Consider the following 20,632-nt stretch of genomic DNA (forward strand, 5'->3'; position numbering starts at 1 on the left):
ATGCATAATTCTGTATTGTGCTACGCAACATCTGTTTTCCAAATATGTTTGGTTCCACTCACAAACATTTATAAATTCTGTAGTATATTAAGTTTGGTACAACATTTGAATCACATTTTTGGGTTCGTAGACGAATTAACATGAATAAACCAGATAAAAAATTACAAGCGTAAGTTTGCAATAACATAGTAACAATTTTTGTTATGGATTTTTAGGGCACTTGGTCGCAAATTCGTGATTAGAAATTCGTACCTTACAGACGTTTTTGAGAAAAAAGAGGCACGTGTTGTCTACAACTTATTCGCAGTATTCGCCATTTCTGCTTTTGTTAGAAAAGGGTACACGGAATATGTGACCGAGGGAAGGTAGTGAACAACGAATTAATTAACAGTTCCAAAAATAAAACCCAATTTTAGGGTACGCTTTGGGTTTGATTTTCTGACATTCATGTTTATTGACTTTGACAAGACGTTGTTAATTTGGTCAAGTTGTCTAGGGGCGTCCTGTGCGTGCTTCTTGTGTTTTAGAATCTGGGCCTCTTTCAGGAAATTCAACGAAAGTAAGTTAGCTCATTGTTCGAAACCAATAGGTTCTAGTATTTTAGGATTTACAAAATTTTGGGACTTGGGTTGGACCACGTTGCTGCTCTTTTATTATTTCCACAGTTTCAAACTAACTGGTGAAGCGATCCGATTTTACAAACTTCCCTTCGTAGCTCGTTTGTTTTGTGCTCTGGAATCTGTAAGTGAATATTCAGGTGGTCAAAATTTTGGGTAATGTTTAGTTTTAGGTACGACTGATAATGAAATCGCACTCTTTCGTAAGAAATACGCTTCCAGGGGTAATTCGTTCGAGCGACCGGCCAAACCTTCCAAGCTTTTCTAGCTACGCACGATTTCTTTTCTTACCCACTCTTATTTACCAGGAAAACTATCCTCTAAGAAAAAAAATCAACTGGAAGTTTTTCTTCAAAACTTTAGTCGAATTTGTGGTTGGAATATTTATACTGAGTTTTCGTTTTGAGAAAGGTTGGAGCTTCATACAGGAAACAGTTCTGAGAAAATTCACAGTGAGCGAAATTATGCAGGACGTTGTAGAGAACTCTACTGAAGTTGCGTTTTTGATTATGATTTTACACTATGTTTGTTTGCATTGTATTCAAAATTTATTTGGAGAACTTTTTCGCTTTGGAGATAGGTTGTTCTACACAAACTGGTGGGATTTACTTGATTTGAATACTAGTTTAGTAAAGTGGAATTTAATTGTTGCGCAGTGGATATACTATTATGTTTATTTGGACTTTAAGAATTATGTCCGTGATAACGTGTTTGCAATAAGATTGGTATCTTTTGTGCTTTCGTTTGTTGTTCATGAGTGGTTAGGGTACCACTTGTGGAATACCACCTGTCCACTGTTGTTTATATTTTTTATTTTTATTGTATTTCCCACGTTTTACTTCGAGGTTCCTGACCGCAATGTTTTCGTTATTTTAAATACGTATTTAATTACTTCGATTCCAACTCTTGTAGTACTTTATGGCGCCGAATATTACATTTCCATTAATGTACCATTCGACAATCGATCACGTCTGGAGCAGCTGTTTTTGCCGAGGTTTATAAATTACATAACGTGGGAATGATTGGTTTTGTTTTTATGTACAGCATCGAAGTACCATTTTGTAACATTTTGTCAAATGTGAGTACCATGTAGGGTAAGCGAAGAAAAATGTTGCTTCTCCGGTGGGAATCGAACTGCACGTTTACCGCTTGCCGGGCGGTGTCCTTACCGCTAGACTACGGAGGAGCTTATCTTTATTCGCTTACCATTACTTATTATTGTGTCGCCACAACCACTTTCTCGGTAAAAAATTTGTTATATATATCTTTAAGTTGGTTTTTTGTTGTACCAAGTGTCCCTAAAAAGTATGTCGTCTGTGTCAATTTTTATTAAACAAATAAATAGTTGTTTTTATCTTGGTAGGTAGATATTCGTTTTTCCCATAATTGAACAGTGAACTTCAAAACACCACACAGAGGCACGCTCGAATCTCGTATATAATGTATCCATAACCACTAGATATGGAAAAAAAAACAAAATTTAGGCTAGCCTTAATTTCCGTGCTTGCAGCAGTGACAGATAATAATACTTCAGCACGATGTGACAATGTCTTAAAAGACACGAACTGAATGATAAACAACAGAAAATAAGGAAATTTTTTCCCGAAATTCTTAATTTATTGTTAATCAAAAATAAAATAGATTTTCTGGCATAAAAAAATTACATATCTTTGCCTTGCTTAATGTTTCCAAAAATCCATTTTTTGTCAAAAAATTTCTATGTGAACCCTTAAAAACGCAAGCACGACAGTAATTTTTTTTATATTTAGATATGGGGGCATTTTGTGCCTTGCCTCATCACTCGTCAGTTCATGTTTTATATATTTTTTCCAACAATTGTTTTTCTCATTGATTATTATTATTTCTCTGGTCCAATATTCTGTACATTGTTCCTTTTGTTTGTTATTTTTGCACTTCCACAGCTCTTTCTTGCTGCATCTAGCAAGCTGTTTATTCGTTCCATTCTTCTTTTAATTCAAACGTTCTGATTCCTATAATTTTGCAATTATTTAGTATCTCTCTCTATCCACCCGTCCCGTATTTTCTCAAAGGATGTCATTTGCCGAAATAAGACTTATGTGAGCAAGTATTAGCCCCGCCCACCCACCCTATGTTTTCTTAGAGGATATGTCATCTGCCAAAATCAGTCATATATTACCAAATACTAGCCCCACCCACCCGCCCTTTATTTTCTCAGAGGGTACTACTTGCTGGTACTTGCTAAAATAAATCTTATGTTGGCAGATGACATATACCCTGAGAAAATAGGGGGGAGGGCGGGGCTAGTACTTGCTCTGATAAGACTGATTTTGGCAAACTTCTTACTCTCTGAGAAAACAGAGGGAGGGTGGGCGGGGCTAGTACTTGCTAAGATAAGACTGATTTTGGCAAATCCCATACCCTCTGAGAAAATAGGGCCGGGTGGGCGGGGCTAGTATTTGGTAAGATATGACTGATTTTGGCAGATGACATATCCTCTGAGAAAATAGGGGGCGGGTGGGAGGGGCTAGTACTTGGTAAGGTAAAACTTATTTCGGCAAATGACAAATCCTCTGAAGAAATAGTCTTCTTTTGGCTTTTTAGATTTTATTCAGTAAGATTTTGTAGTTTCTGATTAAATCAATAAAATAAATTGGCACATTCATGATTTTCTTTGAGCGACCCTGTATAGGCAAATCCAAAAAATATGAATGGAATAATAAATTAGAAGGACAGTTTCATCACATTTTATATAATTTGGATAGACAAAAGCTTTCGGTTTTGCTAATTCAAATTCAAATTGCAAAATGTTGTTTCATAATGTTGATCTTTCTTTTCAAAAATCTGGACGTTTCGAGTAAAGACTCAATACGGAATCATAAACTACATGTGTAGGATTATGTTGTTCCATTTAATTTAAAACCCATTTATAGTTTTGGGAATTTTATTCTACCCTATAGAATTTTATTGGCAATAACGAGACGGACATTAGTACAATAGCAAGACATATTTATAACTTAAAGTTGTCGCGTGCCGGTAATCGCCAGATGTTAGAAAGCATAATAATCCAGGTCCGGACAGGAACCATTGTTACTCACGAACGAAAATGACCATTATTTTATGAGTACAATTAGCTGCTAAATGTTCTCTTACAAATTGAGGTAAACTGGTGTGAGCCATAAATATTTGTTATCATTGTTCTACTGTCCGTCTCGTTGTTGTCAATAAAATTTTGTAGGGTAGAATGAAATTTCCAAAACTATACTATGCACAATTTTGAAGAGACGTCATATTGGTGGGGATGATTAGGGACGGCAGACGGACCGACAGACGGACAGTTAGATGGAAACGGGAGATTTCTTCGTACTCTAGGGGTCATCATAGGTTGAGAAAACGTAAAAGTAGAGGATCGCTCGCTCGGGAAGTAATAAAAAATGCGTCGATTTAACCTAGATGAACTTCAACCTAATATCTCATGGAGATATATACATAATTTGATGATCACATTTTTTTTTGTCTTACTCCATCTGCTCTTTCGTTAAATGAGTACTAATGACGAATTTTGACCTGACATTGTCACGTTATTTGTATCTGTATTTTTTTAATAAACGTTGTGTAACACATATTTTTTATCGAGTGTCAATAAAATATCTGTCGTTTGTGTTGTTGTTGTTGTCAAATTTTGTTTTGTTTTTGTTTCCTCTCTTTCTCTTCGTAAAAATTCTTCTATGATTGTATTATCAAAATTCAGAAAATTATTTCAATTTATCACCAGCAGTCCAAGTGGGAAGTGCGTCGAATTAACCTAAATGAACTTCAGCCTAATGTTTCATGGAATAGTATATCTTTAAGAATTATGTCTGTGATAACGTGTTTACAATAAGATTGGTGTCTTTTGTGCTTTCGTTTGTTTTTCATGAGTGGTTAGGGTACCACTTGTGGAATTCCACCTGTCCGCTGTTGTTTATATATTTTTTTTTTATTGTATTTCCCACGTTTTACTTCGAGGTTCCTGACCGCAATGTTTTCGTTATTTTAAATACGTATTTAATTACTTCGATTCCAACTCTTGTAGTACTTTATGGCGCCGAATATTACATTTCCATTAATGTACCATTCGACAAACGATCACGTCTGGAGCAGCTGTTTTTGCCGAGGTTTATAAATTACATAACGTGGGAATGATAGGTTTTGATTTTATGTACAGCATCGAAGTACCATTTTGTAACATTTTGTCAAATGTGAGTACCAGGTAGGGTAAGCGAAGAAAAATGTTGCTTCTCCGGTGGGAATCGAACTGCACGTTTATCGCTTGCCGGGTGGTGTCCTTACCACTAGACTACGGAGGAGCTTACCTTTATTCGCTTACCATTACTTATTGTTGTGTCGCCACAACCACTTTCTCGGTAAAAAATTTGTTATATATATCTTTAAGTTGTTTTTTTGTTGTACCAAGTGTCCCTAAAAAGTATGTCGTCTGTGTCAATATTTATTAAATAAATAAATAGTTATTTTTATCTTGGTAGGTAGATATTCGTTTTTCCCATAATTGAACAGTGAACTTCAAAACACCACACAGAGGCAGGCTCGAATCTTGTATATAATGTATCCATAACCACTAGATATGGAAAAAAAAAATTTAGGCTAGCCTAAATTTCCATGCTTGCAGCACTGACAGATAATAATACTTCAGCACGATGTGACAATGTCTTAAAAGACACGAACTGAATGATAAACAACAGAAAATAAGGAATTTTTTTCCCGAAATTCTTAATTTATTGTTAATCAAAAATAAAATAGATTTTCTGGCATAAAAAATTACATATCTTTGCCTTGCTTAATGTTTCCAAAAATCCATTTTTGTCAAAAAATTTCTATGTGAACCCTTAAAAACGCAAGCACGACAGTAATTTTTTTTATATTTAGATATGGGGGCATTTTGTGCCTTGCCTCATCAAGTCGTCAGTTCATGTTTTATATATTTTTTCCAACAATTGTTTTTCTCATTGATTATTATTATTTCTCTGGTCCAACATTCTGTACATTGTTCCTTTTGTTTGTTACTTTTGCAGTTCCACAGCTCTTTCATGCTGCATCCAGCAAGCTATTTATTCGTTCCATTCTTCTCAGAGGATATATCATCTGCTAAAATCACTCATATCTTACCAAGTACTAGCCCCACCCACCCGCCCTTTATTTTCTTAGAGGGTAAGACTTGCTAGTACTTGCTAAGATAAATCTTATTTTGGCAGATGACATATACCCTGAGCAAATAGGGGTGGGTGGGCGGGGCTAGTACTTGCTCTGACAAGACTGATTTTGGCAAACTTCTCACCCTCTGAGAAAACAGAGGGAGGGTGGGCGGGTCTAGTACTTGCTAAGATAAGACTGATTTTGGCAAATCCCACACCCTCTGAGAAAATAGGGGCGGGTGGGCGGGGCTAGTATTTGGTAAGATATGACTGATTTTGGCAGATGACATATCCTCTGAGAAAATAGGGGGCGGGTGGGCGGGGTTAGTACTTGGTAAGGTAAGACTTATTTCGGCAAATGACATATCCTCTGAAGAAATAGTCTTCTTTTGGCTTTTTAGATTTTATTCAGTAAGATTTTGTAGTTTCTGATTAAATCAATAAAATAAATTGGCACATTCATGATTTTTTATGAGTGACCCTGTACAGGCAAATCCAAAAAATATCAATGGAATAATAAATTACAAGGGCAGTTTCATCACATTTGATATAATTTGGATAGGCAAAAGCTTTCGGTTTTGCTAATTCAAATTCAAATTACAAAATGTTTCATAATTTTGATCTTTTTTTTTCAAAATTCTGAACGTTTCGAGTAAAGACTCAATACGGAATCATAAACTAAATGTGTAGGATTATGTAATTCCATACAATTTAAAACCCATTTATAGTTTTGGAAATTTCATTCTACCCTATAAAATTTTATTGGTAATAACGAGACGGACACTAGTGCAATAGCAAGACATATCTACAACTTAATCATTTTGTACATAATCGCTGTGTGAATTTGAGTTTCTAAGAAACAAATTATTGAATTTTACCCACGCCGATTTTAAATACCCGTTCAACATAATCAAGGGAAATCTAACGTCCATGATGAAAACTTCTCCCGGTCATATTGTTGTGAGTTTCTCAAATAGCTAGATCATATTGAGCAGCCTAGCTCAAGGAGGACATTAGAGAAGGGTAATGAGTTCCAGTCATGGAGATATACATAATTCTGCAATGCATAGTGTCACCTCTATTGTCCAAATATGCGACGTCGTTTTAACATTCATAAGTTATGTATTCAGTTCACATATTCTCGGTTCATAGACGAATTAGCATGGATTCTAGAGACAGTAAACCAGATAAAAAATTACAAGCGTAAGTTTGCAATATAAGAGTAACATTTTTACTATATGCATTCTTAGGACACTAGGTTACGAATTCGTGATTAGAAATTCTTATTTCACCGTTGTTTTTGAAAAAAGAGTGGCACGTGTTGTCTACAACTTATTCGCAGTATTCTGAACTATATTCCAACATTTTTTGATGATTCTGAGCGACGAAACACACTTAGAGCATGCAGAATCGTCTCAGATTAGGAAAAGGAGACGTTTGGGTCAATTTTATGCATTCTGGCGTTCGTAGATACAAGAAGATTGTTAAAATTCTTCAGAAACGTCACTTTTGAAGTGTTTTCTTGTGGTTTTAACCCAATCAGAAACCCTACGAGCTCGGAAAGAGCAACGAAACCATCAAATTTTAGCTAGAAACACTATTTTTGTCGATTTTTATTAAATCCGAACTATACACTAGGAGGACATCAGAGAAGTGTAATGAGTTCCAGTCTAAAGTTTCATGGAGATATACATAATTCTGCAATGCATAGCGTCACCTCTATTGTCCAAATATGCGACGTCGCATTCACAAGTTTTAACATTCATAAGTTATGTATTCAGTTCACATATTCTCGGTTCATAGACGAATTAACATGGATTCTAGAGACAGTAAACCAGATAAAAAATTACAAGCGTAAGTTTGCAATAAAAGAATAACATTTTTTATTATATGCATTTTAGGACACTAGGTTACAAATTCGTGGTTAGAAATTCTTATTTCACCGACGTTTTTGAAAAAGGAGAGGCACGTGTTATCTACAACTTATTCGCACTATTCGCCATTTCTGCTTTTGTTAGAAAAGGTTACACCGAATATGTGACCGAAGGAAGGTAGTCAACAACGAATTAATTAACATTTCCAAAAATAAAACCCAATTTTAGGGTACGCTTTGGGTTTGATTTTCTGACATTCATGTTTGTCGACTTTGACAAGACGCTTTTAGTTTGGTCAAGTTGTCTAGGGGCCTCCTGTGCGTGCTTCTTCTGTTTTAGAATCTGGGCTTCCTTCAGGAATTTCAACGAAAGTAAGTTAGCTCTTTGTTCGAAACAAATACGTTTTAGTGTTTTAGGTTTTAAAAAATTTTGGGACTTGGGTTGGACTACGCTGCTGCTCTTTTATTATTTCTACAGTTTCAAACTAACTGGTGAAGCTATCCGATTTTACAAACTTCCCCTCGTAGCTCGCATGTTTTGTGCGCTGGAATCTGTAAGTGAATATTCAGGTGGTCAAAATTTTGGGTGACGTTGAGTTTTAGGTACGAGTGGTGATGAAATCGCACTCTTTTGTGAGAAATACGCTTCCAGGTGTAATTCATTCGGGCGACTGGCTACACCTTCCAAGCTTTTCCAGCTACGCACGTTTCCTCTTCTTACCCACTCTTATTTACCACGAAAATTACCCTCTAAGAAAAGAAATCAACTGGAAGTTTTTCTTCAAAACTTTAGTCGAACTTGTAGTCGCACTATTTATAATTAATTTTCGTCTTGAGAAAGGATGGAGATTCATACACGAAATAGGTTTGCGGAAATTCACAGTGACCGAAATTGTGTATGACGCCCTAGAAAACTCAATCGAAGACGTCTTTTCGGTTATATTCGTGCACTACATTTTGCTTCATTGTATTCAAAATTTGTTTGGGGAGCTGTTACGCTTTGGAGACAGGTTGTTCTACACAAACTGGTGGGATTTAGTTGATTTAACAACTAGTTTAGTAAAGTGGAATTTCCTTGTTGCGGTTTGGATATACTATTATGTTTATGTAGACTTTAAGAACTATGTCTGTGATAATGTGTTTTTAACAAGACTGGTATCTTTTGTGCTTTCGTTTGTTGTTCATGAGTGGTGCGCGTACCACTTGGGCAATACCATCTGTACATTGGTGTTCATATTTTTTATTTTTATCGTATTTCCTACATTTTACTTCGAGCTACCTGACCGCAATATTGTCGTTATTTTAAATGCGTGTTTATTTACTTTGTTTCTAAATGTTGTCAGACTTTATGCTGCCGAATATTACATTTCAATTAACGTACCTATCGACAATCGATCACGTCTGGAGCAGATGTTTTTGCCCAGGTTTATAAATTACATAGGGTGGGAATGATTGGTTTTGTTTTTATGTTCAGTGTGTTGCTCTATGTATCATTTTATAGCTTTGTATCAAATGTGAGTACCACTTTTTCGGTAAAATATAAAATTTGCAAAATAGAACTATTGGGTGTGCCCATAAATGAAGTTTTGGAAAAACCCGTTGACATTACTAGAAAACGTTGTTATTTCTTATTTCCCCATTTTCATTCTTTTCCATCTGTGACAATTTTTGGTACGTAATTTTGACTTGTCTTGATTTCCTCTTTTCCTGTGTAGCCACTTGTCGCATTATTTGTTGTAATTCTAATTCCTTCATTGTTAATTCGTTATTTTTATATACTTTTTCTTCCATTGTCTTTAGTTTATTTTATTTACTATAATCTCGCATGTATTCTGCATACACGTTTTACCCTCTGGGAGTTACACTTTTATTCAAATTTCTTATGTTTATTCAGAGTTCTTATTAAAATATGTACTTTTTCTTTTTATCTGTTATCCTTTTTAGATGAATCGATGGATATCCAATGGCACTCCCAACTGTCTTTTTTAAAAATGTGAAACCTTCTAGGAAGTCCCAATTGTCTTTTTTAAAAATTGTAAAACCTTCTCGGGGCTCCCACCTGTCTTTTTTAAAAAAGTAAAACCTTCTCGGGGACCCCGAATGTACTATGTATGTAAAAATGTAAAACCTTCTCGGAGGTCCCAGTTGTCTTTTTTAAAAATGTGAAACCTTCTCGGGACTCCCACCTGTCTTTTGTATAAATGTAAAACCTTCTAGAGGACCCCAAATGTACTATGTATTTAAAAATTTAAAACCTTTTCGGAGGCCCCAAATGTAGCTCCCACTTGTCTTTTTTATAAATGTAACACCTTCTCGGAGGTCCCAACTGTCTTTTTTAAAAATGTGAAACCTTTTTTGGGCGCCACAAATGTATTGTTTTAAACCTTCTCGAGGCTCCCAATTTACTTTTTTAAAAATGTAAAACCTTCTCGGGGGCCCCAAATGTATTATATTATTTACAAATGTAAAACCTTTTTGAGGGTCCTAATTGTCTTTTTTAAAAATTGTAAAACCTTCTCGGGGCTCCCACCTGTCTTTTTTATAAATGTAAAACCTTCTCGGGGGTCCCAAATGTATCCAAAATTCAATTTCAACCATAATTACAGCACAAGACGTCAAGATATTTTATTTAAAAATTTACGACTAACAAAATCTAGAGATGGCACTAATTATGTTTGCATTAAACTTTTAAATGCTTTACCAAAAACAATACATAGAAATAATTATACATCAAAAATTTTCTTGAAATATTTAAAAGCATATTTAATCGAGACGGCCTTTTATTCATTAGAGGAGTTTTGATGACTTATTAGTAGTGCAGTTTAACAATTCCTAGCTTAACGTAAGGTATATTGCATTATTAGATTATATTATATTGTATTAATTAGGAAATTGTATTTTAGAGTTGATGTTAATTACCATCAATCCATAATGTTTTCTTTTCTGTGACGTGTGTAAACTTAAGTTTTTAGCACAAATAAAATTCTATTCTATTCTATTCTATTCTATTCTATACACGTTTTCCCCTCTTTGACTTACACTTTTATTCCAATTTCCTATGTTTGTTCAGAGTTCTTATTAGATTATGTACTTTTTCTTTTTATCTGTTATCCATGCATAACCAACGGCACTCCCAACCGTCTTTTTTTTAATGTAAAACCGTCTCGGGGCTCACAAATTGTCTTTTTTAAAAATGTGAAACCATTTCGGCGTCCCAAATGTATCGTTTAAAAATGTGAAATCTTCTCGGGAGACCCAACTGTCTTTTTTAAAAATGTAAAACCTTCTCGGCGGCCTCAAATGTACTCTCTAAGAATGTGAAACTTTCTAAGGGATCCCAACTGTCTTTTTTAAAAATGTAAAAACTTCTCGGAGGTCCCAACTGTCTTTTTAAAAATGTGAAACCTTCTCGGGGGCCACAAATGTATTGTTTTAAACCTTCTCGGGGCTCCCAATTTACTTTTTTAAAAATGTAAAACCTTCTCGAGAGCCTCAAATGTGAAACTTTCTAGGGGAATTCAACTGTCTTTTAAAAATGTAAAACCTTCTCGTAGGCCCCAAATGTATTATTTAAAAATGTAAAACCTTCTCGGGGGTTTTAATTGTCTTTTTTAAATATTGTAAATCATTCTTGTGGCTCCCACCAGTCTTATTTAAAAATGTAAAACCTTCTCGGATGTCCCAAATGTTTTTTTTTTAAATGTGAAACCTTCTCGGGGGACCTAGTTGTCTTTTTTAAAAATGTAAAACCTTCTCGAGGGCCCCAAATGCCTTGTTTAAAACTGTGAAACCTTCTCGGGGATCCCAATTGTCTTTTTTAAAAATGTAAAATCTTCTCGGGGGTTCCATCTGTCTTTTTTAAAAATGTAAAACCTTCTCGGGGGTCCCAAATGTATTATGTATTTAAAAATGTAAAACCTTCTCGGGGACACCAAATGCATTACATATTTAAAAATGTGAAACCTTCTAGTGGGTCTCAGTTGTCTTTTTTAAAAATGTAAAACCTTCTCAAGAACCCCTAATTTATTGTTTAAAACTGTGAAACCTGCTCGGGTCCCAACTGTCTTTTTTAGAATTGTAAAACCTTCTCGGTGGCCCCAAATGCATTATGTATTTAGAAATTTGAAACCTACTCGGGGACACCAAATGTATTATGTATTTAAAAATGTCAACCTTCTCGGAGGTCCCAATTTCCTTTTTTGAAAATTGTAAAACCTTCTGGGGGCTCCCACCTGCCGTTTTAAAATTTTAAACCTTCTCGCGGGCCCCAAATGTATTATTTAAAAATGTAAAACCTTCTCGGGTGTCCCAATTGTGTTTTTTAAAAATTGTAAAACCTTCTCGGGGGCCCCAAATGTATTATGAATTTAAAAATTTAAAACCTTCTCGGGGACACCAAATGTATTATTTAAAAATGTAAAACCTTCTCGGGTGTTCCAATTGTGTTTATTAAAAATTGTAAAACCTTCTCGGGGCTCTCACCTGTAACAAATAAAACCTTCTCGGATGTCCCAACTGTCTTTTGTATAAGTGTGAAACCTTCTCGGGGGTCTCAGTTGTCTTTTTTAAAAATATAAAACCTTCTCGGGGACACCAAATGTATTATGTATTAAAAAATGTAAAACCTTCTTGGAGGTCTCAATTGTCTTTTTTAAAAATTGTAAAACCTTTTCGGGGTTTCCAACTATCTATTTTAATAATGTAAATCCTTCTCGGGAGCCCCAAATGTATTATGTATTTAAAAATGTAAAACCTTCTCCGAAGTCCCACCTGTCATTTTAAAAATATAAAACCTTCTCGGATGTCCCAACTGTCTTTCTCATAAATGTGAAACCTTCTCGGGGGTCCCAGTTGTCTTTTTTAAAAATGTAAAACTTTCTCGAGGGCCCTAAATGTATTGTTTAAAACTGTGAAACCTTCTCGGGGGTCCCAATTGTCTTTTTTAAAAATGTAAAATCTTCTCGGGAGACCCAACTGTCTTTTTTAAAAATGTAAAACCTTCTCGGCGGCCTCAAATGTACTTTCTAAGAATGTGAAACTTTCTAAGGGATCCCAACTGTCTTTTTTAAAAATGTAAAAACTTCTCGGAGGTCCCAACTGTCTTTTTTAAAAATGTGAAACCTTCTCGGGGGCCACAAATGTATTGTTTTAAACCTTCTCGGGGCTCCCAATTTACTTTTTTTAAAATGTAAAACCTTCTCGAGAGCCTCAAATGTGAAACTTTCTAGGGGAATTCAACTGTCTTTTAAAAATGTAAAACCTTCTCGTAGGCCCCAAATGTATTATTTAAAAATGTAAAACCTTCTCGGGGGTTTTGATTGTCTTTTTTAAATATTGTAAATCATTCTTGTGGCTCCCACCTGTCTTATTTAAAAATGTAAAACCTTCTCGGATGTCCCAACTGTTTTTTTTTAAATGTGAAACCTTCTCGGGGGTCCCAGTTGTCTTTTTTAAAAATGTAAAACCTTCTCGAGGGCCCCAAATGTCTTGCTTAAAACTGTGAAACCTTCTCGGGGGTCCCAGTTGTCTTTTTTAAAAATGTAAAACCTTCTCGAGGGCCCCAAATGTCTTGCTTAAAACTGTGAAACCTTCTCGGGGGCCCCAAATGTATTATGTATTTAAAAATGTAAAACCTTTTCGGGGACACCAAATGCATTATATATTTAAAAATGTGAAACCTTCTCGGGGGTCCTAGTTGTCTTTTTTAAAATTGTAAAACCTTCTCAAGGGCCCTAAATTTATTGTTTAAAACTGTGAAACCGGCTCGTGGTCCCAACTGTCTTTTTTAAAAATGTAAACCCTTTTCGGGGGCCCCAAATGTGTTATGTATTTAAAAGTTTAAAACCCTCTCGGGGGCACCAAATGTATTATTTAAAAATGTAAAACCTTCTCGGGTGTCCCAATTGTGTTTTTTAAAAATTGTAAAACCTTCTCGGGGGACTCACCTGTCATTTTAAAAATATAAAACCTTCTCGGATGTCCCAACTGTCTTTTTTATAAATGTGAAACCTTCTCAGGGGTCCCAGTTGTCTTTTTTAAAAATATAAAACCTTCTCGGGGACACCAAATGTATTATGTATTAAAAAATGTAAAACCTTCTTGGAGGTCTCAATTGTCTTTTTAAAAAATTCTAAAACCTTCTCGGGGTTTCCAACTGTCTATTTTAAAAATGTAAATCCTTTTCGGGGGCCCCAAATGTATTATGTATTTAAAAATGTAAAACCTGCTCGGAAGTCCCACCTGTCATTTTAAAAATATAAAACCTTCTCGGATGTCCCAACTGTCTTTTTTATAAATGTGAAACCTTCTCGGGGGTCCCAGTTATCTTTTTTAAAAATGTAAAACTTTCTCGAGGGCCCCAAATGTCTTGCTTAAAACTGTGAAACCTTCTCGGGGGTGCCAATTGTCTTTTTTAAAAATGTAAAATCTTCTCGGGGGATCCATCTGTCTTTTTTAAAAATGTAAAACCATCTCGGGGGCCCCAAATGAATTATGTATTTAAAAATACAAAACCTTCTCGGAGGTCCCAATTGTCTTTTTTAAAAATTGTAAAACCTTCTCGGGGCTTCCAACTGTCTTTTGTAAAAATGTAAAACCTTCTCGCGTACACCAAATGTATTATGTATTTAAAAATGTAAAACCTTCTCGGAGGTCCCACCTGTCATTTTAAAAATATATAACCTTCTCGGTTGTCCCAACTGTCTTTTAAAACTGTGAAACCTTCTCGGATGTCCCAACTGTCTTTTTTAAAACTGTGAAACCTTCTCGGGGCTTCCAATTGTCTTTATTAAAAATCTAAAACCTTCTCGGGGGCCCCAAATGTATTATGTATTTAAAAATGCAAAACCTTCTCGGGGACACCAAATGTATTATGTATTTATAAATGTAAAACCTTCTCGGAGGTCCCAATTGTCTCTTTTAAAAATGTAAAAACCTTCTCGGGGGTCCCAGTTGTCTTTTTTAAAAATGTGAAACCTTCTCGGGGGTCCCAGCTGTCTTTTTTAAAACTGTGAAACCTTCTCGGGGGTCCCAGTTGTCTTCTTTAAAAATGTGAAACCTTCTCGGGGGCCCCAAATATATTATGTATATAAAAATGCAAAACCTTCTCGGGGACACCAAATATATTATGTATTTAAAAATGTAAAACCTTCTCGGAGGTCCCAATTGTCTTTTTTAAAAATTGTAAAACCTTCTCGGGGCTCCCACCTGTCTTTTTTAAAAATGTAAAACCTTCTCGGATGTCCCAACTGTCTTTTTTAAAAATGTGAAACCTTCTCGGGGGACCCAACTGTCTTTTTTAAAAATGTGAAACCTTCTCGGGGGTCCAACTGTCTTTTTTAAAAATCGAAAACCTTCTCGCGGGCCCCAAATGTATTGTTTAAAAATGTGAAACCTTCTCGGGGGTCCCAACTGTCTTTTTTAAAAATGTTAAACCTTCTCGGGGGCCTTGAATGTATTTTTTAAGAATGTGAAACCTTCTCTTGGTCCCAACTGTAAGTAAAACTGTTCTGTAAAACTGCATTTTTTATGTGTAAAGGAGGGGCGCCTAACGCAAGGTTCGCCTATACCTAAATATTCTCTAGTTTCGGCACTGCCAACAGCCATGACATTAGAGCAAAATTAGAGAATAAGAAAAGGCAAATTAATGGTTCTAGAATGACGAATTTTTATTTCAATTTGTCGGCGTCAATCCAAGTCGGAACTGCGTCGAATTGACCTAAATGAACCTCAGCCTAATATTTCATGGAGATATATACAATATACATAATTCTGTATTGTGTAACGTCACATCTATTGTCCAAATATGTTTGGTTGCGCTCAACCTTAAGATTTATAAATTCGGTTGTATATTAAGTTTTGTACAAACATCTCACATTTTTTGGTTCATAGACAAATTGACATGGATTCGAAGAAGAATAAACCAGACAGAAAATTACAAGCGTAAGTTTGGCTATAAAGTAGTACAAATTTTGCAGCATGGATTTTTAGGGTGCTAAGTCGCAAATTCGTGGTTAGAAATTCGTACTTCACCGACTTGTTTGAAAAAAAAGAGACACGCGTTATCTACAACTTGTTCGCAGTATTTGCCATTTCTGCATTTGTTAAAAAAGGGTACACCGAATATGTAACCGAGGGAAGGTAGCGAACCGAATTAATTAATAGTTCCAAAAATAAAAGCCGATTTTAGGGTACGTTTTGGAATTGATTTTCTGGCACTCATGTTTGTTGACTTTGACAAGACGCTTTTAATTTGGTCAAGTTGTCTAGGGGCGTCCTGTGCGTGTTTCTTTTGTTTTAAAATCTGGGCCTCCTTCAGGAATTTCAGCAAAAGTAAGTTAGCTCTTTGTTCGAAACAAATAAGTTGTAGAATTTTAGTTTCTACAAAATTTTGGGACTTGAGTTGGACTTCGTTGCTGCTCTTTTATTATTGGTACAGTTTCAAACTAACTGGTGACGCTGTCCGATTTTACAACCTTCCGATCGTAGCTCGCTTGTTTTGTGCGATGGAATGTGTAAGTGGATATTCAGGTGGCCAAAATTTTGGGTAACGTTGAGTTTTAGGTACGACTGGTGATGAAATCGCACTCTTTTGTAAGAAATACGCTTCCAGGGGTAATTCGTTCGAGCCACCGGCTACACCTTCCAAGTTTTTCCAGCTACGTACGATTCCTCTTCTTACCCACTCTTATTTACCACGAAAATTACCCCCTAAGAAAGGAAATCAACTGGAATTTTTTCCTGAAAACATTAGTCGAACTTGTGGTCGCAATATTTTTGGTCAGCTTTGGGATAGAAAAAATTTACATTTTCATACACGAAATAGGTCTGCGAAAATTCACAGTGACCGAAATTTTGCAGGCCGCCCTAGAGAACCACATTGAATATGGAGTATTTTTGCTTATGTTCGTGCACTATACTTGGTTTCATTGTGTTCAAAATTTATTCGGGGAACTTTTTCGCTTTGGAGATAGGTTGTTCCATACAAACTGGTGGGATTTAAGTGATATGAGAATGAGTTTAGTAAATTGGAATTTACTTGTTGTGGACTGGATATATTATTATGTTTATTTAGACTTTAAGAACTACGTCTATGATAACATTTTTGTAACAAGACTGGTATCTTTTTTGCTTTCGGTTGCTGTTCATGAGTGGTTCGGGTACCAGTTTTCGAGTAACGTGAGTCCAGTGATGTTTATATTATTTTTTTTTGTCGGGTTTCCTGCATTTTACTTCCAGCTTCCTGACCGAAATCTTTTTGTTCTTTTAAATTTGTATTTTATTACTTTGTCTATAACTCTTGGCATTCTTTACGCTGCCGAATATACCATTTCCATTAACGTACCTTGCGATAATCGATCTCGTCTGGAGCAGCTATTTTTGCCAAGGTTTATAGATTACATAACGTGGGAATGATTCGTTTTGTTTTGAAGTTTTATGTACTAATTAATTTATAGAGACTAATAATAACATTTGAGTCTTTGTCGTGCGTCTCTGAGCATTTAGAAAAATACATACAAAATGATAGGCGGCACGCTTCCATCACGCAATCATCAGCACAGATTAGAAAATAACCTTGTAAGAAACATCGCAGCTATTAGTCAGACATAGTTAAAGTGATTATCCCGAAGACTTCAACATTCTTGCTTTATTCAGTTTCCACTGTTTCTCTGTACGTTTGACACAATTACACTGAAGACTTGTAAGTCGGTTAGAATCCCCCGGCACATACTTTAAATAATGCAGGATGCACTTCAATCGCTGGGCATTTCATTGCTGAATTCCTTCAATACGAACTTCATGAATATTACCTTCAATAATGCGTTCGTTTCGCAGTGACGTGCCTCGCTTTCAAACACTTCTCTCTCTCTCAGCCTTCGGATATAATAGTAGAACCTGGTCGAGTTTCCGACATTCATATACTTTTTCGCCATCGCCGTATCAAAGGGAATATTAACGGGCATTCTCTTGACTGACGTCCGTTTAAGCGAATAACGATGCAAATTTGTTTGTGTTAAGAAACGGGGAAAAAGCAAAAATAACAAAAAAATTTGTTACATTTACATTCGAAAATTGTCTTCGTCTGTGTATGAATTTATTAGCATCTCGTTAATCTGCATAACCGTTTAGGCGCCGATACAGGCCTAAAGCTTTGTAACGAAATTAACAAAAAAGAAGAGATGCTTCAATTAAATCTCCCCATCAACAAATTAAATGAAGCGGAACTGGCAGCAGGCGCGACAAAGAAATTTCGTGCTGGATTGATCGACACTAGCGACTAGGCGTTATTGTCGAATTTAAGTTTTGCAAACTTACAGCTGCCATTAACTCATCAAAAACAGCTCCCAACTAAATTAGTCTCACCGGCTCTAGGAAATGCTTTTGTGTAATTTCGCGGAAACGTCAATTTTACTGGTGTAATAAAAGGCTGAATTCAACTACTTTCTTTAAACTATCGCAGGCACTTTTAGTTTTACAGTCACATGCTATGTTCTGGTGTTTTAACTACTTTGGGGAGCGAGGTGTTTGGTTTAGAAAAACGAACTGAGTGGAGTAGATGTGAATATTCTATGGTAAGTATAGGATGCTATTTACCGCTTTATTGTAAGGAACCGAGACGAAGTTCGCCTGAGGTCCTTTAGAAATATAGGTTCGCATTAAAGCACATCTTGTCGTTAATTACGGCACAACACTCTTGGCGCATTTATCTAATTCCCTTTGAATGGAGTTACTTCACACGTACGCATTATATTATTGAATAGGGAGTTGGATACATTCTAATTCCCATTTTCTAAATCCAGGGTTTATAAAGTGATGCGTGCATTTAAAATTATCACAATTGCACAAAAAAGCACAAGAAAAGTCTGCTGCATTTAAATCCGTCTCTTGAATGTCAGGTTAAATCAGGTCAAGTCAGATCAGGTCAGACGTATTCTCTGCCGTCTCATATTTTGTTTTCCGTTCTTTGATCATTATGGTCTTGATCTGATCTGATCTGATCTAACTTAAACACTAAATATTTCAGGAATTTCGCTTCCTTTATTTCTGACTTGACTTGATCAACAAAATTCTGCTTAAGTATTTCAGGATTTTTGCCATCCACACCATCTGCCTTGATCTGACCAGACCTGACTTTACTTTTTTCAGGATTTTCGCTGTCATTAATTTCGTTGTCCCATTGACCTGACTTGATTAACTAAAGTATCGTTTTTCAGAATTTCCTCGGTCTGATCTGATTTGTCCAGACCTATACTGACATGATCAAATATGTTCAAGTATTTAAAAATTTTCGTTATTCCAACTGATCTGCCTTGATCTTGCCTGAATGGCCTGAGCTGACTTGATCAAGCAGGCTCCGAATTTTTCAGACTTTTTCGTGTTTTTAGTTTCGTTGTGTCCATTGACCTGTTTTTTGAACTAAATTCTTAGTTTTTCAGAATTTTGCTGTCTGACCTGTTATAATTTGACCTGATTTGACTTGATCAAATAAACCTTAAATATTTGAGGATTTGTGCCGTTTTTAGATTTGTCTACCGACCTAAATCTAAAGTATTTCAGGATTTTTGCTATCTCACCTGTTCTGTGGTGATCTGATCAGTCATGACTTGATCTGACCTGATTTGATCAACCAGATATTAAATACCTATTTCGGGATTTCGCTGCCTTTAATTCTGTTATGTTCACTACCTTGATCTGATCTGCCCTAAATTGACATGACCTGACTTGATCAACTAAAATATAAATGTTTCAGAGTTATCACTTTCTTTAGTTTTGTAATGTCTTCTAACTTGATCCGACTTGATCAATAAACACTAAGTAATTGAGGATTTTCAGTGTCTCACTTGATCTGTCCTGATCTTTCCTGATGTGATCTGATCTAAATTGACATGTCTTGATCAATAATCCCTAAGTGTTTTCGGATTTTGCTGTCTGACGAATCTGACTTGACCTGACCTGACATTACCTGATTTGATCAAGTAACCTCTAGTAATTCAGGAATTTTGCTATCACTAATTTCCTTATGCCCACTAAACTGACCGGAGTTGATCAACTAAATTCTTAGTATTTCAGAATTTTCACTGCCTGACTTGATCTGACCTGATTGACCTGATATAGCCTGATCAACTGTATTGCAAATATTTCGAGATTTTCGCTGTCTTCAGTTTCGTTACGCCCACTGACTTAACCTGACTTGAACAACTAAATTCTAAGTATATATATATAAGATTTTCACATTATCTGCCCCGGCCTGACTTGATCAAGCAGATCCTAAATTTTTCTGGATTTTTCGGTGGCTTTAATTTCGTTACGTCCATTGTCCTGAAGCTTGATCAATTAAACTCCACATATTTGAACATTTTCACTCTCTTTAGCTTCGTTATTTCCACTAACCTGCCCTCATCTGATCATCTAAATCATAAGTATTGTAGGATTTTCGGTGTCCGACTTGATCTGTCATGATCCCATCTGATCTGACCTGACCTAATTTGATCAAGTCAGATCAGATTGGACCCTAAATATATTAGGATTTTCGACAATCTTTAGTTTTGATTTATTCTCTGACCGGATTCGACTTGATCAAACAAATTCTAAGCCCGTATTTCAGGATTCTCGTCATCCCATCTGAATTGACTTGATCTGACTGACTTGACCTGATTTGATTCACCAGACCCTAAACTTTTGAGAATTTTCGGTGTCTTTAATGCATTTTGATGTGACCTGAGTTGATCAACTGAATTCTTAGTTTTTCAGAATTTTCGTTGTCTGACTTGATCTGACCAGACCTGATTTAATCAATCAGACTTTATTTTTTTAGGATTTTCGCTATCATTAATTTCGTTGTCCCATTGAGCTGACTTCTTTAACTAAATTATTCGTTTTTCAGAATATCTTCTGTCTGATCTGATTTGTCCAGACCCGACATGATAAAATATGTTCTAACTATTTCAAGGTTTTCGTTATTCCAACTGATC

General features: G+C 35.7%; 3 protein-coding genes across 3 annotated transcripts; all 3 read left to right on the forward strand.

Moving 5' to 3' along the window:
- Nucleotides 1–140: 140 nt before the first annotated feature.
- On the forward strand, nucleotides 141–1,639 carry LOC135124822 (sterol O-acyltransferase 1-like). The gene is made up of 4 exons (XM_064050044.1): nucleotides 141–169; nucleotides 216–365; nucleotides 528–741; nucleotides 791–1,639. The coding sequence occupies exons 1-4, from the start codon at nucleotides 141–143 to the stop codon at nucleotides 1,637–1,639; spliced, it is 1,242 nt and encodes a 413-aa protein (XP_063906114.1).
- A 5,929-nt stretch (nucleotides 1,640–7,568) lies between these two features.
- Nucleotides 7,569–9,129, forward strand: LOC135124795 (sterol O-acyltransferase 1-like). The gene is made up of 5 exons (XM_064050011.1): nucleotides 7,569–7,642; nucleotides 7,690–7,839; nucleotides 7,891–8,033; nucleotides 8,079–8,215; nucleotides 8,265–9,129. The coding sequence occupies exons 1-5, from the start codon at nucleotides 7,602–7,604 to the stop codon at nucleotides 9,111–9,113; spliced, it is 1,320 nt and encodes a 439-aa protein (XP_063906081.1). The 5' UTR covers nucleotides 7,569–7,601; the 3' UTR covers nucleotides 9,114–9,129.
- Nucleotides 9,130–15,521: 6,392 nt separating this feature from the next.
- Nucleotides 15,522–17,075, forward strand: LOC135124823 (sterol O-acyltransferase 1-like). Its single transcript, XM_064050045.1, has 6 exons — nucleotides 15,522–15,602; nucleotides 15,651–15,800; nucleotides 15,850–15,992; nucleotides 16,038–16,174; nucleotides 16,224–16,838; nucleotides 16,899–17,075. The coding sequence occupies exons 1-6, from the start codon at nucleotides 15,562–15,564 to the stop codon at nucleotides 17,073–17,075; spliced, it is 1,263 nt and encodes a 420-aa protein (XP_063906115.1). The 5' UTR covers nucleotides 15,522–15,561.
- Nucleotides 17,076–20,632: the final 3,557 nt, after the last annotated feature.

Source organism: Zophobas morio, unplaced genomic scaffold (assembly GCF_036711695.1).
Source record: "Zophobas morio isolate AGI-343-1 ecotype UQ-CSIRO unplaced genomic scaffold, CSIRO_AGI_Zmor_V1 ptg000008l, whole genome shotgun sequence".
Taxonomy (NCBI): Eukaryota; Metazoa; Arthropoda; class Insecta; order Coleoptera; family Tenebrionidae; genus Zophobas; species Zophobas morio.

Excerpts from the sequence above, each read along its gene's own strand:
- LOC135124822 (XM_064050044.1), top strand. The coding sequence starts at position 141 with ATGAATAAACCAGATAAAAAATTACAAGC. Across the intron at positions 170-215 it reads CCAGATAAAAAATTACAAGC|GGCACTTGGTCGCAAATTCG; the intron begins GTAAGTTTGCAA and ends ATGGATTTTTAG. Across the intron at positions 742-790 it reads TGTTTTGTGCTCTGGAATCT|GTACGACTGATAATGAAATC; the intron begins GTAAGTGAATAT and ends GTTTAGTTTTAG.
- LOC135124795 (XM_064050011.1), top strand. The coding sequence starts at position 7,602 with ATGGATTCTAGAGACAGTAAACCAGATAAAAAATTACAAGC. Across the intron at positions 7,643-7,689 it reads CCAGATAAAAAATTACAAGC|GACACTAGGTTACAAATTCG; the intron begins GTAAGTTTGCAA and ends TATGCATTTTAG. Across the intron at positions 7,840-7,890 it reads GAATATGTGACCGAAGGAAG|GGTACGCTTTGGGTTTGATT; the intron begins GTAGTCAACAAC and ends ACCCAATTTTAG.
- LOC135124823 (XM_064050045.1), top strand. The coding sequence starts at position 15,562 with ATGGATTCGAAGAAGAATAAACCAGACAGAAAATTACAAGC. Across the intron at positions 15,993-16,037 it reads CTTCAGGAATTTCAGCAAAA|TTTCTACAAAATTTTGGGAC; the intron begins GTAAGTTAGCTC and ends GTAGAATTTTAG. Across the intron at positions 16,839-16,898 it reads GGTACCAGTTTTCGAGTAAC|CTTCCTGACCGAAATCTTTT; the intron begins GTGAGTCCAGTG and ends TTTTACTTCCAG.